The 22,782-nt window shown below is 39.1% G+C and overlaps 2 protein-coding genes across 2 annotated transcripts; both read left to right on the top strand.

The window, feature by feature from the left end:
- Window positions 1-3,357: 3,357 nt before the first annotated feature.
- LOC113355173 (exocyst complex component SEC15B-like) lies at window positions 3,358-6,221 on the top strand. The gene has a single exon (XM_026597963.1). It carries the CDS (start codon window positions 3,447-3,449, stop codon window positions 5,934-5,936), a length of 2,490 nt encoding a protein of 829 aa, XP_026453748.1. The 5' UTR covers window positions 3,358-3,446; the 3' UTR covers window positions 5,937-6,221.
- A 5,840-nt stretch (window positions 6,222-12,061) lies between these two features.
- Window positions 12,062-12,967, top strand: LOC113358932. Its single transcript, XM_026602642.1, has 2 exons — window positions 12,062-12,494; window positions 12,600-12,967. Exons 1-2 carry the CDS (start codon window positions 12,062-12,064, stop codon window positions 12,965-12,967), a joined length of 801 nt encoding a protein of 266 aa, XP_026458427.1.
- Window positions 12,968-22,782: the final 9,815 nt, after the last annotated feature.

Genomic DNA, 22,782 nt, shown 5'->3' with positions numbered 1-22,782 from the left:
CTTCCTGAGCCAAACCCGATGAAGGGCCGTGATGGCTGTATTTCCGACTTTGGACCATAGGCCACTCAAATGTCAACTCGATGTTCAGCCAGGATGGTTGTATTATAGCTTTGACCCGTAGGCCACTCCTATGTCCAGCCATGTTGGTCGTCCACTGCCCACTCGATGTCCAGCCAACATGGCTGTACATTTTCCACCCGATGTCCAGCCATGTTGGCTGTACATTTTCCACCCGATGTCCAGCCATGTTGGCTGCACATATTCAAGGCCATCTACCCAACTGGTCTAATGCGTCATTTGATGCAAGATTGGCTCTTGGCCAATGTGGCCTCCAACTAATGACGTATTCGCCTTAGCCAATACGCACACGCGATGTGCCTTACTTGGCAGCGGATATTGGTCCTGGGACAGATGCATTTCACATGCAACGGAAACTTTGTATGAAGCTTCATCTCGAGAAATAGGGCATCCTTTAGCATGCGCCATGGTAAAAAACACGGAGTGTTACAGGAGGGGTTCACATCATTTGGCGGATATTTCTTAAAATTGGTATGGTATCTTTAAACTATTCCACTGATTGAAATCGAGATTAACACTGATTGTCTCCCTTCTTCCGTCTTCATCTTTTCAATTATTAATGTTGTCCTTATTTCCACTGGGTATTCGTATGACTCCACATAAGTAGACATCTGCAGAGTTTAATTCTTCTTCTTTCTTTAATTTTCTGTGTGTGTATTTTTAAATTTCTTATCTAGGGTTTCAAATAACGTTGGTTTTCCCCTTTATACTCTTGTCTGCAAATTACTAATGCCCGTAATACATGACGGAAATGTCATTGCTTTGTCACGTTTACGAATCCCAGATCTGCAACTGAAGCCATTAATGGGGATTACGGGCATAAATACAGTTTCTCTTCAGGGTCATATTAATAACTATGCCATTAGATATCTCACCTCCTTTAAAACACTAAGTTATATGAGCTCCCACGTCACATGGTGAGTATGACACCTCCCTCAAGTTAAATTAGATAAAAGTTTTCACACAGAGCAATCCGGAGAGGACAAATGGCGGAACTCTATTGGTCGAGACATTAAAAATTGGATTACACTCTTTTTACACCATTTATTTAACCTGCCGTTAGTAACACCGTTTGCGAAAAGGTGGGTAGACAATACTTTTATCGGAGTTTATACCTAATTAATTTGTTACACTGTGTTTACATCAAATACTTAACTAGACATTAAGTAACACCATCAAGGTGGACAATACTCCGGTGAAAAATTAACCCAAATCAATACATTACCTTATGACTCTTTGTTTCATCGTCAAAACTCGATGAGATTTCCTCTCATCTCCCGTTCACCTGAAACGAGAAGAAAAATCAACAAAGCAGCGGCTGCTGCTGGTGATTCAGATCGAGAAATAGGCAGAGATTAAAGAGAGAGATTAAGAGTGCATCAGAAATTCTTATGATCCTGATGGTATTCGATTAAAGAGTTAATGGTCTTATGGATGATGTATATCTAATTAAAACACCTGTCTGATTATTTTGTTTGGTAAATAAACCCCATTTTGATAGATTATCATATACTGTTGTGTAAAGATTGTTCCTTTTTTGTGAAGCGTGTTCGTCATAGCAGACAGGTAATGCTGACTTAAACACATTTTAAAACCGGCAAGATGAATTTGCTTGCGGATAAGAAGGAAACGGCTGCTGATTAAAAATCAACTGCAGGTAGAAAGTACAATGGTGAAGGCATGAGTGCATCCATTTGGATGAAGATATGGCGCGTGAGGATATCGACCTTTTGTGGGATGCCAAGGCTCTTTTCTTTTATCTGTTCTCATTTTCTGAAATGATGGGAGTTAAATGTCCATTTATTTTTTGACCAGGTATGCTTTTTGGACCCTGATATTCATGAGTCTACCAGTGCCGTAGAAGTGGAAGTGGAGATAGAGGATGAGACTGAAGGTGGAGCAGAGCAGTTTTTTGAGGTGGAGGAAATTTTCAACAATGCTGATGGGCCTGGCGAAGTGAGCGAGTCTGATAATGTAAATAATGTGAAACATCAGAAGGCAATCTTTGATCTCCACAATGTTCCAGACAACAAATTAGATGGTGAAAACTGCCAACAGAATGTAAGGCCTATTTAACCAAAAAAAACTGTTCCGTGATTATCTTTAGAGTATGTACAAGCGAAGCACCGAAAAGGACAAGTGTAAGCCGGTTTAATGCCTTACTAACCGATTTAAGTGCCGAAAGATTCTTAGTAAATGCACATTGAAAGTCAGCTGTCCTTTTTCAGACACATCTTTCCGAATCGCATCAGTCACGGTCACATAAACAAACACTTCTCTAACGTTAATGAGCTCAAACAAAGTCAAAGAATTACTGGCTCCACTATCTAAACTTACTAAAACACCCTTGTAGAAGACATTGTCATTCTTTTTACAAGTACTAGTAAGCAAGGAAAGGACTTTCTTGCTCCGTACTGCTACGTTGCAATATTGAGATTGACATCAACATTTTTATAAATGAAAAAATGGTTGTAATAATAAATTTAAAAACGGGAGCTGCTATTCCATTCTATAATCACAACACTACTTACCGCGTCCACATCTAGACCCTAGATTTGAAGAGTGAAAACCCATTTTGGTGAGCAGGTGGGTCACAATTGAACAATCATGACCAGTATTTTGGGACACATGGATTTGAGCGGTAAGTAGTGCTGTGAATGGAGCTTAGAATAGCATTCCCGTTTAAAAACATTTAAAAATAAATAACATAATTCTCTCAGACAAAAACAAATTGATAAACATTTTGAAGCATTCTTGGAAAGGCCATGTAATATCAAAATAAAAAGTAAATAAACATATCTAATCGCTGGTGGTAATGTAATACGACGTGGACCGTTTACTTACATAATTATCTGCATTCAACCAGACTTCTGGAAACACTAAACTGTACAACGAAAAGCAGGTTTATCAACATTTCTTGCATTTGTTTCTTTTTTCCATAAAAAAGAAAAGAAATCTATAATATTTGGCAATACTGATTGTCTTGCATTTTCCTTCACGAAAAAAGAAAAAGAAAAAAAAATTGAGCTGCAGCCTGCATTTGTCAAATGTTCCCGTGAAGGGTAGAACTAATATTCAAACTAAGAGACGCCGTCAACGGGCCAAAGTTGACCGAGAGGCGGGCGAGATTTTGGGACTTGTAGCTTGTAATTGTCGTGCCGTCGTGGTATGTAACTACTGTGTCGGAACTATCCGCTTTACAGGGGGCATTTTAGACCAAAACATAGCCCAAGATATTTATATCCATCATCTAAAAATCCGAATTTCTTTATTGGTCCTTCCACCTTCATCTCCGCGGATCTAGAAAAAATGTCACTATAACCTAATTTTTCTGCAGATTTCTTCTTCTTTCAAACTCATCATTCAAAATGCAGTCAACTAAATCCAGAAGAAAAATCACACCGATCACAAACACCACCACCGCCATCAACAACAACAAAGCGATCATCAACAGCAACGGTGCCGGAGCAGCAGCAGCAGCAGATTCAGAAAAACTCGACGAGCTTTTACTCTTTTCAGCAATCTGTAACGGTGAAGATTTAGCATCGTTCGTTCGTAAAGCATTTATCTCAGGTAAACCAGAAACACTCTTATCACGTCTCCGATCATTCACTAAATCAAAAGAATCGGAAATCGAAGAAGTATGTAAAATCCATTACCAAGATTTTATTACAGCAGTTGATGAATTAAAGTCATTATTATCAGATGTTGATAAATTGAAATCATCGTTATCAGCTTCAAATAATCAATTACATTCTGTTGCATCACCATTACTGGATTCATTGGATTCGTTTATTGAATCTAAGAATGTTAGTAAGAATGTGAGCTTAGCGATTGAGTCTGTTCAGATCTGTATTAAATTATTAGAAAATTGTGGCAGGACTAATTCACATTTGTTGAGTAATAATTATTATATGGTTTTGAAATGTGTTGATAATATTGAAAGAGATTATTTGGGTAAGATTGATTCGTCGACTATAAAGTGTATGTTAGAGAGACAGATACCGTTGATTAGAGGGTATATTGAGAAAAGAGTTAATAAAGAGTTTGGAGACTGGCTTGTTGAGATTAGAATTGTTAGTAGGAATTTAGGGCAGTTGGCGATTGGACAAGCGTCTTCGGCTAGGCAGAGAGAGGAGGAGTTAAGGATTAAACAGCGGCAAGCGGAAGAGCAGAGTAGATTAAGTTTGAGAGATTGTGTTTATGCTTTAGAAGAAGAAGATGATGACGAAGATGTTGGTAATGTAGGAGGTGATGATAGTGGGAGTGACAAGTTGGTGAGTAATGGTGGTGGTGGCGGGATGTTAGGTTTTGATTTGACTCCGTTGTATAGAGCGTATCATATTCATCAGACACTTGGTTTGGAGGAGAGATTTAAGCATTATTATTTTGAGAATCGGAAGCTTCAGTTAACATCAGATTTTCAGGTATCGTCAATGACGCCTTTTCTCGAGTCACATCAGACTTTTTTCGCTCAGATTGCTGGTTTCTTTATTGTAGAAGATCGGGTTTTGAGAACAGGTGGCGGGTTGATTTCGAAATATGAAGTGGAGAACTTATGGGAAACTGCGGTAATCAAAATGTGTTCTGTTTTAGAAGATCAATTCTCTAGAATGCAAACGGCAAATCATCTATTGCTAATTAAAGACTATGTTAGTTTACTTGGAGTGACACTGCGCCGATATGGATACTTAGTTGATCCACTGCTCGATGTATTGAGTAAACACAGAGACAAATACCATGAACTCTTACTGTCTGATTGTCGAAAGTTGATTGCAGAAGCAGTTTCTGCTGATGGGTTTGAGCAGATGCTAATGAAGAAAGAATACGAGTACTCGATGAATGTGTTATCATTTCAGATACAAACCTCTGATATAACCCCTGCGTTTCCCTACATTGCACCGTTTTCTTCCATGGTGCCAGACTGTTGCCGTCTTGTTCGATCCTTTATTGAAGATTCTGTAAGTTTCATGTCCTATGGTGGACAATTAGATTTCCATGATGTGGTTAAGAAGTATTTGGATCGGCTTCTAGGTGAGGTTTTGGATGAGGCGTTACTAAATATTGTAAAATCGAATGTTCATGGGGTATCCCAAGCTATGCAAGTTGCTGCTAACATGGTGGTTCTGGAACGAGCTTGTGATTTCTTCTTCCGTCATGCTGCACAACTTTCTGGAATACCTTTGAGAATCACTGAGATTAAGAAAAGTAAATTTCCGTTGACTAGCTCCCGTGATGCAGCTGAATCAATGCTTTCAGGTCTTCTTAAAACTAAGGTTAATGGGTTCATGGCATTAACAAAGAATATTAATTGGATGGCTGATGAAGCTCCACCTAACGGAAATGAATATGTTAATGAAGTGATTGTATATCTCGAAACACTGGTTTCTACTGCTCAACAGATATTACCGGTTCAAGTACTTCATCGTGTTCTACAAGAAGTTCTGTCTCACATATCAGAGAAGATTTTAGGGATCTTGGCTGGGGATTTGGTGAAGAGGTTTAGTATAAATGCTGTTATGGGGATTGATGTGGATATACAATTACTGGAGTCATTTGCAGAAAACCAATCTAATCTCTTTACAGATGTGGAATCGAATCAATTGAAGTCTGCATTGGTTGAGTCTAGGCAAATGATTAATTTGCTTTTAAGCAATCAAGCAGAGAATTTTCTGAATCCAGTGATCAGGGAGAGGAGTTACAAAGCTTTAGATTACAGGAAAGTGGTAACAATAGCTGAGAAATTAAAAGATCCTTCAGATCGATATTTTGGAAGCTTTGCAGGAAGGGGAGCAAAGGTGAATACAAAGAAGAAATCGTTGGATGCTTTGATAAAGAGACTTAAAGAAGCACACTGACACATAACTGTACCCATAAGGAGTTTTGGCTTACCTTCTAGTTTCTTTGTTTTCAGGTTTGCTAACTTTGCTTACCAGTTTTCTTCAGAGTCTGTTGTTTGTATCAGGTTGTAACACAAGCATTCTAATAGCTGTGTATCGTATGTAACTGTTTTGTTTACATTTTTGGTTTCTGCTGAAACTTACAAGCTACATTACTTCAATACAACTTTTAAAAGTTTTACTGAAGGACTGTAATAATTGTAGCACTTAATTTTATTTACTTCACTTTTGCATTTTGTTTAACGTTATTGTTGCCTTGAGGTTCTCTTCATGCTTGATTTTGAGGCTTGTTTGCCCGTGTCAGGAATGATACATGTCACTATCAGTTGTCACTTGGCAATAATACAAGATCTTCAAAGTAGTATAACACTGGGTCTTCGTTGGTGCGCAGTACAAGTGGCTGCATAGGTATTATTGCATTAGCAACATATGCACATGTACAATCCTTCAACTTCAGATTGAAGACAGCGCTGGGGATGATTAAATTCATTGTGACCATCAACGGCAGCAAAATTGTGATCACAAACCAGAATCTTCGTCTGGTTAATTTTCTGTTGCACTCCATTCTTCATTCTCACCCATATAGGTCCGAAGTTTGATTTTTCTGAAAGATTCGTGAAGGATCACTCATATACTATGCACGACATGTTGGATATGGGTCAGGTCTGTGATGGAGGTTTTTAGATAACTCTCACCAAACTTGGTCGGTGGATCAAAGATTGGGATGAACCCAATTTTAGTCGGTTATGAGTTAGGATTAGGATTAAGAGTTTTATGTTTTCTCCCAAACGATAATATATAAATTTCTTGTTTTTCCCGAGGATTCAACCTCGTTAAATTCTTGTCTCTTTTATCTTCTTTAGTTTGTGTTATTTGCAATATTTGGAGTACCATTGTGTAGCTGTGCAAATCGCTTTCGCAGGGTTTTAGCGCAACAATTGGCATCAAGAGCTCGGGTTAGGTTCTTGGAATTTTCGGTATTCATAATATTGCAGCGGGAGTATTTTTTTCTGAAGTTGTTTGAGGTAATTCTGATCTCAAAGTTTAGTTTTTTTTATCTATATTTGGTTTTTTGTGAACAATGGTTGACGGGAAAGATCCAGTTGATCCGAAAGATCCTTTAGGAGAACATTCGGAGTCCACAAGTAAAGATAAAGAAACAAAAGAAGAAATACTGCATTCTCATAGATCACAACTGAAGGTTGAAAAGTTCACCGGAACCAATAACTTTGGTTTATGGAGAGAAGACGTAATGGATGCTCTTGTTCATCTTGACCTAGAAGAAGCTCTAGAAGGTCGGCCAGCGGAGATGTCTGACAAGCAGTGGAACAAGATGAATAAATTATGTCTGGGTCCTATTCGTGGGTGTTTAGCAACATCAGTAAGAGTTAATTATCAGCACGAGACTTCAGATAAGGATCTCTGGGAAAAGCTAGAGAAGGAGTACCTTGTGAAGAACGTGTCTAATAGAATACATCTTAAGAGAAATTTGTATCGCTATAACATGAAAAAAGGTGCAACTCTAACAGAGCACCTGGATTCATATAATAAACTTCTTGCTGAGTTAGTTAACTATGATGAGAAGATCAACGACGAGGAACAAGCTTTGTGTCTGATAAACTCTCTTCCTGAAAGGTATGAACCCGTGATTAAGGCTTTAATGCATGTCAAGGATAAGATGACATACGCTGAGGTCACTACAGCATTGCGTAGTGAGGAGTTCAGGAAGATGGACCGTGAAGACCTGTCAAGTGAAGCTAACAGTGACTTGCTTCTTGCAAGAGGTCGTTCAACAGACAAGAGAAAGAAGAATGGTGATCGTGGCAAAGTGAAAGGGCGTTCAAAGTCAAGAGCGCGTCTGCAGAAGGATGAATGTGCATGGTGTCATGACTTTGGACATTGGGCTAAGGATTGTACTAAGCGTAAAGATAGAGAAGGAGATAACAACAAGACCGAGGTGAACATTGTTAAGGCAAGTGATGATTTAGATGTAGCTTCGGATTTCTCACTGACTGTGACACCATCAGCTTGTATTGTAACTGACGGTACATGGGTACTAGATTATGGTGCTACTTATCACATATGTCCTCATCGGGACTGGTTCTCAAGCTTCGAGAAGTTTGATGGAGAAGTACGTATGGGGAATAATCATACCTGCAGGGTGATCGGGATTGGTAGTGTTCGAATCAAGATGCATGATGGTATGGTTCGGGCACTGAAGGAAGTAAGGTTCGTACCTGCTGTGAAGAAGAATTTGATTTCACTCGGAACTTTGGAAGCTAAGGGCTACAAGTTAGTCGCTGAAAATGGCATTCTAAAGATAATCTCTGGATCGTTGGTAATCATGAAGGGCACAAGGAATCATAACTTGTTCTACTTAATTGGGAGTACAGTAACAGGAGATGTGTCAATTTCTGAACACATCGAGACTGCAGCGATGGAGACCACGAAGTTATGGCATATGCGACTTGCACATCCAGGTGATAAGTCGTTACACTTTTTAATTCGTCAATATTTATTGAAAGGTTTTATTGCCTGCAAATTAGAGTTTTGTGAACATTGTGTGAAAGGCAAGAAAACAAGAACAAGCTTTGGCACAGAAATCCACAACACTAGTGGAGTTCTTGATTATGTTCACTCAGATGTTTGGGGTCCCTCCAAGAATGCATCATTGGGAGGGAAACATTGGTTAGTGTCTTTCATTGATGACTATTCTAGGCGAGTATGGGTGTACACCATGAGGCATAAGGATGAAGTCCTAGAAGTCTTTGTGAGGTGGAAAAAGGCAACTGAGACTCAAACTGGCAGAAAGATCAAGGTACTACGTTCGGACAATGGTGGAGAGTACAAAAGTGATCCATTCTTGCAAGTATGTCAGGATGAGGGAATACAGAGGCATTTCACAGTTAAGAAGACACTGCAACAAAATGGGGTAGCTGAACGCATGAATCGTACTTTGCTGGAGAAGGTACGATGTATGTTATCTAATGATGGATTAGGTAAAGCGTTTTGGGCTGAGGCAGTTACATATGCGTGCTTCCTCATTAATAGGTTTCCATCAGCTGCATTAGAAGGTAAAACTACGATGGAGAAGTGGTATGGTAAACCAGCTTATGACTATGACTCAATTCACATCTTTGGTTGCCCTGCTTGGTATCATGTTAGTGAAAACAAGTTTGATAGCCGTGCTGTTAAATGCATCTTTATGGGTGTGAAGAAAGGCGTGGAAGGGTTCAAAATTTGGAATCCAGTAGAGAAGAAGATATTCACGAGTAGAGATGTTACATTTGATGAAGCGTCTATGGTAAAGTCTTGGGGGTTATCAGCAGGTGGAGAACAGAAGCACCAATACTAGTGAGCCTTTGCAGCATGTGGAGATTGATGCAACTCCACTAATTCCAGCTAAGTATGTATCTGTTACGACTACTTCGGAAGGCGTGACGTCTACAAGGGAGGTAACTACTGAAGTTCCAAATGATAGTGGCGATGTTTATGAAGAGGAACATGAAGCAGTGGAAGATACAGAAGCTACGGTCACTGAGACCATAACAACCAGCAAACCGAGAAGATCAATCAGGAAACCTGGTTGGATGAATGATTTTATAGCTTATGCATTACCAGTTGTTGAAGAAGGTATTCTTAATACCTATTTTGAAGCTATACACAGTGTAGAGTATCAAGAATAGGAAGCTGCTATGCAGGATGATATGGAGTCTCTTTACAAGAATGGCACATGGATTCTTACGAAGCTTCCGAACGGTAAGAAGGCCATTGGGTGCAAATGGGTATATGCTAAGAAAGGAGGATCTCAGATGAATCAAGTACGCTACAAGGCAAGGTTAGTTGCAAAAGGTTATGCCCAAAAGGAAGGGATTGACTACAATGAGGTGTTCTCTCCAGTTGTGAAACACTCATCAATCCGAATTTTGTTGGCCTTGGTAGCACAGTATGATTTAGACCTAATTCAGCTAGATGTGAAGACGGCGTTCTTACATGGTGATCTAGAAGAGAAGATTTATATGACTCAGCCGAGTGGGTTCAAAGTTGCTGGAAGAGAAGATTGTGTATGCAAGCTGAAGAAATCGTTGTATGGGCAGAAACAGTCTCCAAGACAGTGGTATAAGCGATTTGATCAGTTTATGATTGTCCAGACATACACAAGAAGTCACTATGACCATTGTGTATACTTCAAGAAGCTACGTGATGGGTCTTTCATATATTTTCTCTTGTATGTCGATGATATGCTGATAACATCGAATAACAAGAAAGAGATTGATAATTTGAAGCAAAAATTGTCAACTGAGTTCGAGATGAAAGATCTGGGAGAAGATAAGAAGATTCTTGGCATGGAGATTCAACGTGATAGAAAGAAGGGTAAAGTTTGTTTGTCTCAAAAGGCATACTTGAAGAAAGTGTTACAGAAATTTGGTATCTACGAAGGAACTAAATCTGTAAGTACTCCCCTTGGTCCTCATTTTAAGTTGAGTTCTGATATGTCTCCCACTACTAAAGAAGAGCGTGAGTATATGGCCCAAGTCCCATATGCTAGTGTTGTTGGTAGCTTGATGTATGCGATGGTATGTACAAGGCCGGATATTTCATATGGAGTAAGTATGATCAGTCGTTATATGCATAATCCTGGTAAAGGACATTGGCAAGCTGTGAAATGGATTTTGAGGTATCTTTATGGTACTGTTGATGTTGGCTTGGAGTTTGTGAAGGAAGATGGGAACAATCAGCTGTGTGTTGGTTATGTGGATTCTGACTATGCTGGTGATTTGGACAAGAGGTGTTCAACTACAGGGTATGTATTTACCTTGGCTGGAGCACCGGTTAGTTGGAGATCGATTTTGCAGTCTACTGTGGCTCTCTCAACTACTGAAGCGGAGTATATGGCAGTGACTTAAGCATTTAAGGAGGTTATATGGTTACAGGGTTTGCTAGATGACTTGGGTGTTGTGCAGGAACAACTGCCTGTGCATTGTGATAGTCTTAGTGCAATTTACCTGTCTAAGAATCAAGTGCATCATGCCAGAACCAAACATATAGATGTTCGATTTCAATTTGTTAGAGAAATTCTGGAAGAAGAAGACATTCTACTTGTGAAGATCGATACCAAAGACAATCCAGCTGATATGTTAACGAAAGTAGTATCTGGGGTCAAGTTTCGTCATTGCTCGAAATTGATCCACATTCTTCCGGTTTTGGTGATACCCTTTGGGGTAGAGGTTCTTAGGAACCTGGTGGAGGCCTTCTAGCAAGGCCATTGAGTGAACTACGGTCGGTTTGATTCCTTGCAGAGGATACGTATGCATCCTATGGCGCAATCGACGTTGGAAGACGAAGGTGATTTTGTTATTGATCGTCTCATGTATGTATGCATGATACGAGGTGGAGAATTGTTGGATATGGGTCAGGTCGGTGATAGAGGTTTTTAGATAACTCTCACCAAACTTAGTCGGTGGACCAAAGATTGGGATAAACCCAATTTTAGTCGGTTATGAGTTAGGTTTAGGATTAAGAGTTTTATGATAACTCTTAATTGGTTTACTTGATCCTAAATTCTAGGAACTTTGTGGACAAGTTATGAAACCCTAGTCTTGTAGGCTAAGTAATGTACCTATATAAATAGCCTAGTAGTGAACCTAGAAAATTACACCAAAAAAATTCTTCTTTCTCTCTTAGGGTTTATATGTTTTCTCCCAAACGATAATATATAAATCTCTTGTTTTTCCCGAGGATTCAACCTCGTTAAATTCTTGTCTCTTTTATCTTCTTTAGTTTGTGTTCTTTGCAATATTTGGAGTACCATTGTGTAGCTGTGCAAATCGCTTCCGCAGGATTTTAGCGCAACACGACATGCACGGGTGATTGCATAGAATACTACCAAATCCTATACGATTAATTGGTACCTGACACTTTCCATTTATGGTGCGCCTTCACTTCACGTCTTCACATGTTGCCCATAACGAATGTGTAGCGATCTTTCCTTATTTTATTTTATTCAACTCAGCATTGTATACAAGATCTCATGAATGATAAAAAACACATAAGTGAAGAAAACTGGAAAATAGAAAACGAAGATGAGAAACCAAGTTCCACCTTCAAGTGATGAAGAATATGATAACCACAGTGACATTTTATCACCAAGTCATTCATCTTTTCATAACTGGTGGAGATCAGCAAAAGAATTCGATGAAAATGGTTGTCTAAAACTTGATTACAACAACATTCCTATTACAGATCTTACACCAAGATTGAAAGTTATTAGAGAAATGGAAAGACTTGCTTTAATTTCTCCTGAAGGTCTTGATGATCTTAGACATAAACTACTGAGTTACAGGTCTGGTGATTTTTGGTTACCAATTGGTGGCATTAAGAAAGAAGAGATGGATATATCTCCAGTTATTATAATTCTCTTAGTTGGATTCTCTGGTGCTGGAAAAAGCTCTATTATCAATCTTATGTATAGTGTTCTTGGTAGATCTGGTCTCATTCCTTTCACTCATACTTCAGGTAATTATAATTCTTACCTTTCGCTTCGGAATTGTGTATCTTGTATTGGTTCAAACTTAAATATTGTGATTTGTGACATTTTGTGTATTGATTTGAAATGTGCAGCAGGGGTGTCACCGGAGTATCAATCCATGTTCATGGAAGAACACAATGTATTAAGATCTATGAGAAGTGGATTTTGTGTTTACGACTCGATAGGCTTAGATTACAGTCAATTAGGTGAGAGTCTGGAAGACGTAAATGATTGGATGGTAGCCGGAGTTCAGCATCACCAACTCTATCGTAGACCAAGAGTAGAAGAAAGTTTGACGTCGGAGTCTACAATGCCGTCTACATCTAGATTTGCAAGGAGACAAGTTAACTGCGCTGTGGTAGTCTACAATGCCGTCTACATCTTGAACGATGCTTCCATTTTATCATATATAACGGATCAAAGACTTAATAAACTTTCCTTTACCTTCCCGTGGATGTAGGCTTAGCCGAACCACGTTAACTTGCTTGTGTTATTGTCTCTTTATTTCTCTGCATCTTACATTTTTGATCATGATTTTCTATTTACATCTTACTTTGCATATTGCTATATCATCTTAATTATTTGGTTGTGAACCTAAAATATTGTGTTCACAATTTGGCGCTAGAAACTGGATAGGAGTAAAGAATTTATTCTACCTATTGCAGATCTATTTTATTCTAAGCTTTTTAGTCTCCTGAAATTCGTTCTTAAATTTCTCTATTTCTTTCGATCTGTTGTTATCACATGGAAGGTTTGATTGGGTACTACCCAAACTTTCTTTCTACTATGTGAAAAGACAGATCTAGAAATGCTTGGTAACTGTTCGCCAAAACGATTAAAATTCCTATGTAGAGACAAGTTTTCATTTTTACACAAACTTCTGCAAGTGCTTATAGCTTGTATCTTTTTTGAAATGTTCAGTGAAACTCTGTTTTTTGTTTTCTGACCGACTTTGAGATTTGTCTCAGCCATCTTCGTTGGGTTACAAACCAATCCCGTTTGTTTTCCCGAGATCTTTATTGCTTTCAGGTTTGGCGAGCAAAGTTTCTCCTTGATTTTTGACTTGTAATCCATACTCTTGTCTTTTACTTTACAACCATTGTGTTTCCCAAGCATTTTTTGATGTGTAAGGACTACACACCGAAGATGCAATTCATTCCCAGTGAACGATGCTGCAAAGGGAGTGGGTTTATGATTGGATTGATGATCTACGGGAAAAACTAAAGTACACCACGTAAAGCTGCTACATACCACCGCCGTTGCTGCCATGACGCCGTTAGTTACACTCATTCGGAGTAGCAGAGAGAGAAAGGAGTAAGAAACCCACTACCTCTAAAGAGAGGAGTAATAGATTACTACCTTCGTTTCCTCACACTCATCGAAGACAAGATAGTCTTGCAACGATGGTATCCAATAACGACAATGCAGGCTCCACCTATATAATCTAATTAGTTATGATTATATACATACTTCCAATTGGTTTCAATCATCGGTCACACAACTCGAGGATATATCTTGGGTCTCAGAACTCAAACTAAAGTTGAAGTAACGATGGTCCACGAAGACTCCCAAGTATCAATTTTGGCCAGCATTTGAATTCCAACGAGGGTGCAACTCCCTCCACTCCGAGGATATATGCAGCACCCACTTGTGGTGTTTACCACGATGATAGCCCCGTCTCACACTCTGACGATGCAAAATCCTGCTACTATGACGAAAGTCAGATGCCAATGACGACGAAGAACTGATGACACTAAGAGCCAAAGTCTCGCTACGCAGATGCACAGCCGATGACGATGCAAGTGTTGTCACGAAGTACAGCCACTAAGCAACCGCAGCATTGCCCGGCTCAAGCGCGACGATGATAGGGGAGCATAATACAACGATGCTGTTAAAGGAGGAGTAAGAAATCCACTACCTCTGAAGAGCGGAATAAGTGCTGGATCTTCTTACTACCTTCGTTCTATCGACAATTATTGGATTAATTGTCTACCGAAAGCAATAGAGCACACTATGAAAAGCAGCTACGCACCACCGCTGTTGGTGTCATGATGCGGTTAACGCTACAAAGGAGTAATATTGTGTACATGCAGCTAACACTACAAAAGTCAGTTCATGATGATGAACTGATGACCAAGAAAGCGCCACGCCGACAAAAATAAACCAAAGCACAGATCATCCAGTGTTCCGATGATCCAAGACCGAAGACGAAGAGCTAGAGCCCGATGCTGGTGGTGCCTGCCAAAACCCGAAGCTGACTGCAGGCACAACGTCAAACGACGATGCCATTACGATGGTATAAAGCCAAACGATGATGGCAAAGCTCAGAAGATAAAGACGACGATGTTAGATCCTGTGAAATGGAGCAGAGATAACAGTGATGACAAAAGCACCAGGAGACTTGGCAATACCTATGCAAAGCTAGTTGTCCCGCTGATGATGAACCAATGATCGATAACGACGATGTTAGATCCGGTGATACAAACTCGAAGCTAGTTGTCCCGCTTCCCACAGGTCACACACTACAACAGCATGAAAACAACTATTATTCTAGTTCTGAACACGAAGGACATACACACAACACAAGCTTTGTCAACCAATGACAGCAAAGGGGCAATCACTTTTACTTTCACAAGCTTGGACAATCAGCTTCCGAAACCAAGGGGGCATACATACGACTAAAGAGTTTGCAAATATTCACATCTCTTACATTTCTAAAATATTTCTAACTACAGAAAAGGGCATTTATTTTATAAATACATATGAAAACATTTTCATAAATAATAAATATGCATACACCTCGTAATTTCGTATATTCTAAAGATCCGGGCAAGCACCACCACTCTTTTTGGAGATTGATATATAGTGGAACACTGGGGCAAGCACCACCGGTCTCAAACATCATAATGGGGAAAGCACTTACGTGCTACCTCTCTGGACTCCCCCGTAAGTGTCTACGAATGTACGACTTGGGGGAAGGCTTCCACAAAAAAAAAAGATACCTAACGTGACATGCTTTTGAAAGCTCAGCGGAACGAGTGTTTGCAAAACATTCAGTTTTACACCACGTCTCCGGACTTTCTTAGACCCCCATCTTTCGGTAATCCCCTGACCCGGGATTGGCCAACGGGGTGACAGGTCCCAAACATAGCACAAGGTAATTCGTTCGTGACACTATGGTCTCAAACACTCCCCGTTCTTAGCGATAATGAATTCATAAGTATGCCCAGTGCAAGGGAAAGAGCAACCATGCAGACACTTAATGTTTGTTATAGCTTAATTAAAGCATTTAGAGTTTATTCAACAAATACTTATTATTCAGCCATCACTTCATCTATTTATTTAATACAAAAACATTTATTATAGCCTGACACAAACTTTTGCAAATGTTTACAACTTTAATTGCAAAAATGGTCCAGTAAACCAATTCTAAATCTAGTCAAACTTTAAGATTTTCATGGAGTTTCTGTATTAAGTTTTAAAATCCCACTTATAGCGTTTTCATTTTAAACTCTTTTCATTTCCTTAAAGATTCTTCTTAAGGGTATTATAACTTAATATTTCTCCTCGTTTTACTTTTGCCGGTGCATTATAAAATGGGTAATTATCACAGCATTTCAAAAATGATTCAGTGTAGCCGTGATTTTTGAACTTGATTGGTAAACTTCAAGACTGATCGGTTGGTTTGTAACCCAATGCTCTTCCTTGAAAATCATTATCTTTTAAGCATCTGATGTGCTGAACGCTTATAACCTCTTTATAAATATTGCCATGAATCATTCTTTTTTATTTCTCCTAGTAATTTTCCTCTGTTATTCTTCTTTCAGATCTAAAACTTAATGGTAAAATTCACATTTTAGTAAAGATTCATTTCAACTTAGTAATGTTTAACCCCAAATAATTCAAAAGAGAAAATGCTTTTCAGATCACATATTACAAAAAGTTTTGATTTCAAAACTTTTTATTATTTTCTCTTTCAAAACTTGTCAGATGTCAGATTATTAGTTAGACTACCTTATCTTGTCTACTTTTTGTCTTCATCTTTCTTACTTTATATCTTTATCTTGTCTACTTTATGTCATTATCGTGTCAAAAAGTACTACCTTATCCTATTAATGTCCTAGTCTTTGTGGACTAATAAATTTAAAAGTAGGCCCTCAATGAATCTTGGCTCTAGGTTGTACCAGCATCCCAACAAAGGAGCTAAGAGAATAATGCTTCGATCCAAAGCTCTTGCTTAAGAAGATAGTCCTCTTGCTTATGAAGATAAGCCTTGTAACGATGGACTAGTTCTGACAACGCAAGCTCAGTTTTGGTTCGAAGATGCAGTCCCAATCTTCCACTCGATGCAAAGTCTTTTTACGAAGGTCCAAAGTCCGAAGACGAAGACGTTCGAGGACGATGTGCCAAAGCCTTTCAACGAAGGGGAGAGATGGAGGAGTAAGAAACCCACTACCTCTGAAGAGAGGAGTAATAGCTGGGTAGTATTACTACCTTCGTTTCCTCACACTCATCGGTCACTCGAAGATACAAAGCCTTTCAATGAAGGGGAGAGAGGGAGGATTAAGAAACCCATTACCTCTGAATAGAGGAGTAATAGCTGGGTAGTATTACTATCTTCGCTCCCTCACACTCATCGGTCACTCAAAGATACAAAGCCTTACAACGAAGGCTCAAAGTAGACGACTACAATCCAGTCCTGATGATGATGATCCAAGTAACCCGACATAGAAGAGCCAAGGGAAACAGGAGTTCGAGAGACTTATGGCCAGATCGTTTAGCTTCTAAGAAGCAATGGAAGATGTTGTTGCTGTCCAGTCCGATGATGCTGCAAAGACGTTGCTTCAGAAAGAGCATTCCAAAGACTGAAGTTAAATGACGATGCCAAGTCCGATGTCGATAACGAAGACACCGAAGCGCGGTCCACTTGGCGAAGATGTCCTTCCCAGTGACGAAGGAGGTGCAGAGTACAACGATAATATTATAGTCCAACCACGAGGATCCAAACCCTGAAAAGAATGAAAAGAAGCCCAGCGATGACGATCATTGAGAAATGATGATCCAGAGTCTTTCTACGAATGTGCATGACGATGCCAAGTATGATGTCGACGATGGCATGGAGATGCCAAGTCAATGCCTAGTCTGATATCGACGATGGCATGAAGATGCCAAGTCTGATGTCCTCGTGCTTATGAAGATAAGCCTCAAAGACTACTTTGGTTGCTCGATTGATGACAGTCGAATGACCAACAACAGTTCAAATTCAGAGATGCATGTGAAGGGGCAAAGTAAACGAAGACCCAAAGAAAGATGACGATAGCAAGTTCAGTGTCAATAACAAAGACACCCAAGATCTTGTTGGAGAAAATGAGTTTTAATTAAAAAGATTTTATGGTCTTGGTATGGTTTGATCTAATGACCTAAGGGTCTAAGGATACTCATTCATTTTTGGGTGAATGAAGTGGAACCTTTAGTCCCACATTGTGGAAAACTAAAGAGGAGCTCCACTATATAATCATACACTTATGTATGAATTGTAAAACATGGGTGGAGCGGGTGGGCAAAAATACATATTTTGACCCATGCGATATACGCGTATACCATGCACCAAATCCCTTTCCTACACGGATTTATTTTTGGGAGAATTTTTTCTTTAGGAATTTAATTCTAAAATTATTTTTTAAGAGTTTTATTTGTGGGAAATTCCTTTTACGAGTTTTACTTGTTTTTGAAGAAAACAAAAAACCTAACTTGATTTGCAAGTATCTCATCCTATAAATATGACTCGAAATTCTGTTTTAAAAACACACAAGCAGCGACTATCTGTAGGTCTACTTTTCTTCTTCTTCTTATATTTTGTGCGGCGTTTTGCTTCCATCCTTGTTGCTGAGTTCAAGAGTGGGTAACTTGCGTTGTGCTAACTCAAGTTATATCGGGCAGTCTTATCCTGGACATATCTTCGCACGTTGGGGTTTAGCATTACTTCAGAGTATACCCGCGAACTAATGTGTTAAGGACAGCTTGTTGAACCTGTGATTCTGCCCTCATCAATTTGTTTGTGGTAGAGTTGTTTGACACTGTTCTTTATATTTATTGTTTGATACATCTGACGTTTTCTTCAATTGTTGCAAGATTCCAACAGATCTGACATTTTAAGACCGAAGCCCCAGGCCAATGGTGCAAGGCTGTTGTAGGGTAAGTTGATTAATAACTGCAGTCTTCCAAAGACGAAGATATAAAATCAGACGACAACGGTGGTAACTGCTATGATTCACAATCTTCTATGCGACAAGATTCAAACCTCATAGAACCATTTCTTCTATGAGGCAAAGTCTATAAGGCAAAGTCCTGACACGATGAGCCAAAGTGGACGACGATGGATCGAAGCCAAATTCTGGTGACGATGACGATGGGGCAAAGACCAATCACAAGGATGAGATTCCAACAACGATGCCGAAGGCACTTGAAGTACAGCCGATGCCAAGCCCAACGATGCTGCAGTGTTGATAGTTTCGGTCCAGTACAAGGTTGTTATTAAGGCGCTAAGTAACCACAGCAAAGTTAACGTCCCCCATTCTGATGGTGCATGCAACCCAAGGATAAAGCTGCATGACGTGAAGTTTCTCCAACATAAAACCCGACGTACCACCTGATGCACAAGCAACTGGAAGATCTGTAGATGATTCAAGTGCCCAACGATGGTGATATCAAATCTCATAACGATGATAGTTCCAACTGCCAAGTCTGGCAACGATGAACCAAAGACTAACGAAGATGCCAAGTCTGATGTCGACGCTGGCATAATTACGATGACATAATTATGAAGATACCAGGCCTGATGTCGACGATGGCATAAAGATGCCAGATCCGATGTCGACGCTGGCATGAAGATGACAGGTCTGATGTCGACGCTGACATCATGACGATGACATAGTTACGAAGCGTTTTTCGTTATCAAAATTTAGTTACGAAGCATCAGTTCCCTCCTATATGACTTGTTACGTGATGACTGCCCTTTGGTGCAAAATCCGTTGACATTAATGATAGCTTTTATCATCCAAACTGAAGATATATTTTCCAAACCGATGACACAAGTCCGACAACGATGATTCAAAACACGAAGCTGGTGACAAAAGCTTCAAAATACGAAGCTAATGACGAAAGCTTCAAAAACACGAAACTTCAAAACCCGAAGCTGATGACGAAATCTTCAAGCACAGTTCATCCAGCGGCCAGCTCAGGCCCGAAGTTCATCCATCGGTGCAAAGCCGATAACAACGAAGGCGCAAAGCCCGATCACAAGGATGAAGGTTCAATGACGATGCTAAAAGTACATGAAGTCACCTGATGTATAAGAACCAAGAAAAAGAGGGAGTAAGGGATCGAAGGTGGAAGAGCCTTCGTTCCCTATCTTCGCTCACTCAGGGGCAGAGTCCGAATAACGCTAATGCTGATGTTAAGTCTCGAACGGGCTCTACAATTTTATTTTCATAAAGCTTCCAGTTTACATACTGCCGATGGACCAATCCAACCAGTACGATGGACTTGCCCCCTGTAACCAAGCACCCAAACCTATGATACTTCAGTGCAGCATATTCTTTACCAAAGCTCTTCTACAAAGGGGCCAAGCCATTTATAGAAGTCGACATCGTGCTGAGAGCTGTTGATGCTTGTTGCCTTCTACTGTACTGTTGATCTTGCGGTCGAAATGCTGCCACGAAGGAATGAGCGCAGCTGTTGATGCTCTTTGGAACTATTTTATCGCCGTTGCTACTTACTTCGTGATGACCCAACGTGAGACCCGCCTATAACATGGAGTACGTAAAGAGCAATCTCAAATAACCAGTAAAAGCATATTTGTCGATGATGATGAAGACAAAGTCCTAGCTACCTATGTCACTATGAATAGGTATTTGAACCAATAAGAAAGTGAGCCACGAAGAGTATTTGAACCAATAAGAAAGGGTAAGGCACATTCTGTTTTGCAGGGATATTTCTAAATTTTGGTAAAGAATAGGGGCAAGTATTAATACTTTGTCGTAGTATATTCTTTACCAAAATTCTTCCACAAATGATACAAAAGCTTCTCCGCAAGTGGCATTGGAAGAAAACAACAACCAATGGAATGCAAATAAGGTGGAAATGATTTTTCTCAAGGATCGTTCACCAACGACCCTCAAAAAAAAGGGTAAATTGTGTACACCAAAAAATATCTTGACACGTGGACGGCGATTATGAGCTGAAGCTGGATACAAGACTACAGCAGCATGCACCATATCAACCGCAGATGGATGATGTTTAGAAGTACTCCCAACACGAACCTGACACGGGGCAAGTGAGCCACGAAGAGTATTTGAACCAATAAGAAAGGGTAAGGCACATTCTGTTTTGCAGGGATATTCCTGAATTTTGGTAAAGAATAGGGGCAAGTATTAATACTTTGTCGTAGTATATTCTTTACCAAAATTCTTCCACAAAGGATGCAAAAGCTTCTCGGCAAGGGGCATTGGAAGGAAACAACAACCAATGCAATGCGAATAAGATGGAAATGATTTTTCTCAAGGATCGTTCACCAACGACCCTCAAGAAAAGGGGCAAATTGTGAACACCAAAAAATATCTTGATACATGGACGGCGATTATGAGCTGAAGCTGGATACAAGACTACAGCAACATGCACCATATCAACCCCAACACAGCTTCAATCCTAAGCTAAGGATAAAAGCGTAATCTTCCAGAATATAATTTGCCCATAAATAGGGAGCAATTAGCTTCGGGCAGAGGGGAGGACTTTTCTCTTCTCTTCTTCCCATCGACACTTTGAAGACCCATTTTTTTTATCTCTTTCCCCTACAACTCTCCTCCCTCTACTGCTCACTAAATTGGATATCTTCATGAATGATAATATCCTTGACAAAAGAGATACTATCTCTGAGATATGAAGATATCTCTGTCAAGGCTTCATAATTGAAGATATCCCACATTACAGAGATACGAAGATATCTCTTTCATACCATCTTGAACGATGCTTCAATTTTATCATATGTAACAGATCAAAGACTTAATAAACTTTCCTTTACCTTCCCGTGGATGTAGGCTTAGCCGAACCACGTTAACTTGCTTGTGCTATTGTCTCTGTATTTCTCTGCATCTTACATTCTTGATCATGATTTTCTATTTACATCTTATTTTGCATACTGCTATATCATCTTAATTATTTGATTGTGAACCTAAAATATGGTGTTCACAAAATGAATTTCTTCATTCCATGCCAACAAATCAGAATATCTAGGACGAAACATCCATAACTTGATTGTTTAAACTTTTTAATGAGCTGTGGTAATCCTATAAAAATCTATTTCTCACAAACTAAAAATTTCCCAAGAAAAGCTACTTTCTAAGAGAAAGGTAGTGTCAGTGTCATCACCAGGTTCAAATCACTCAAGAAACTATTCCAAGTTATTTCTTAAAATTACATGAAATTAAGTAAATTAAATACTGCTAAGAAGACCAAAAATTAAGTTTCTCTAAACAATTGAGATCAGTTTTAAGGAAATCCAAACTGTAATATGTTATCAATAACCATTAATTGCTAACAATTGAGATCAGTTGATAGATTTTCCTTTTGTACACGTCTTGATAACATAATGCTGTACAGTAGTCTGCATTTTTGCCTATTATACATACAACTGATGATAATCAAAACTAAGATATAAATAAGCACGTATATGACAACTACGCTTAACCAACCGCAATATGAAGTAATCGATTAGAACTTTTACCTTCTCCAATTAAAAAAAAAAAAAAGAATCTTCTCGTAGTTTTTGAGTTATTGTTCGACTTGAAAAGAACAATTTGAATGTAATAAGATTCAAAATAATTCCAAATTAGGGCCTATGTGTGTAGAATTTGTTCTGAAGTTTTACCTTGCATAAATAATGCATTAATGTTGTTTTATTGTTTCTTGCTTGAGCATCGAACAATTTAAGAAGGCTGTCAAATTTAGATCCAATGGAAGACACTGCATGAATATAGAAAAAAAGTAACAACTGGCCAATCAATTTGGTATTACTGAATACAGCTTCTTGCTAGATTTAGCTACCTGGTGTTGTGCCCTTATTCAATGTATTTCCTAAAGTGAGAATCATCACCATTATCCGCCGCAACTTTACCAAGTCTTTTTACCTGCAAAGAAGAATTTGATATGTTAGATAAGTTTATCATTTGAAAAACTGTTAGTTGTATTCAAATTTTGTTCTCAAAGTACAAAGGTATA

Source organism: Papaver somniferum, chromosome 3 (assembly GCF_003573695.1).
Source record: "Papaver somniferum cultivar HN1 chromosome 3, ASM357369v1, whole genome shotgun sequence".
NCBI classification, from domain to species: Eukaryota; Viridiplantae; Streptophyta; class Magnoliopsida; order Ranunculales; family Papaveraceae; genus Papaver; species Papaver somniferum.
The sequence above is the reverse complement of the archived record's forward strand: the minus strand, read 5'-3'. Positions and strand labels throughout refer to the sequence as shown.

Coding starts and splice junctions, on each gene's coding strand:
- LOC113355173 (XM_026597963.1), top strand. CDS start 3,447: ATGCAGTCAACTAAATCCAGAAGAAAAATCACACCGATCACAAACACC.
- LOC113358932 (XM_026602642.1), top strand. CDS start 12,062: ATGAGAAACCAAGTTCCACCTTCAAGTGATGAAGAATATGATAACCAC. Junction 12,495..12,599: donor TCCTTTCACTCATACTTCAG/GTAATTATAATT, acceptor TGAAATGTGCAG/CAGGGGTGTCACCGGAGTAT.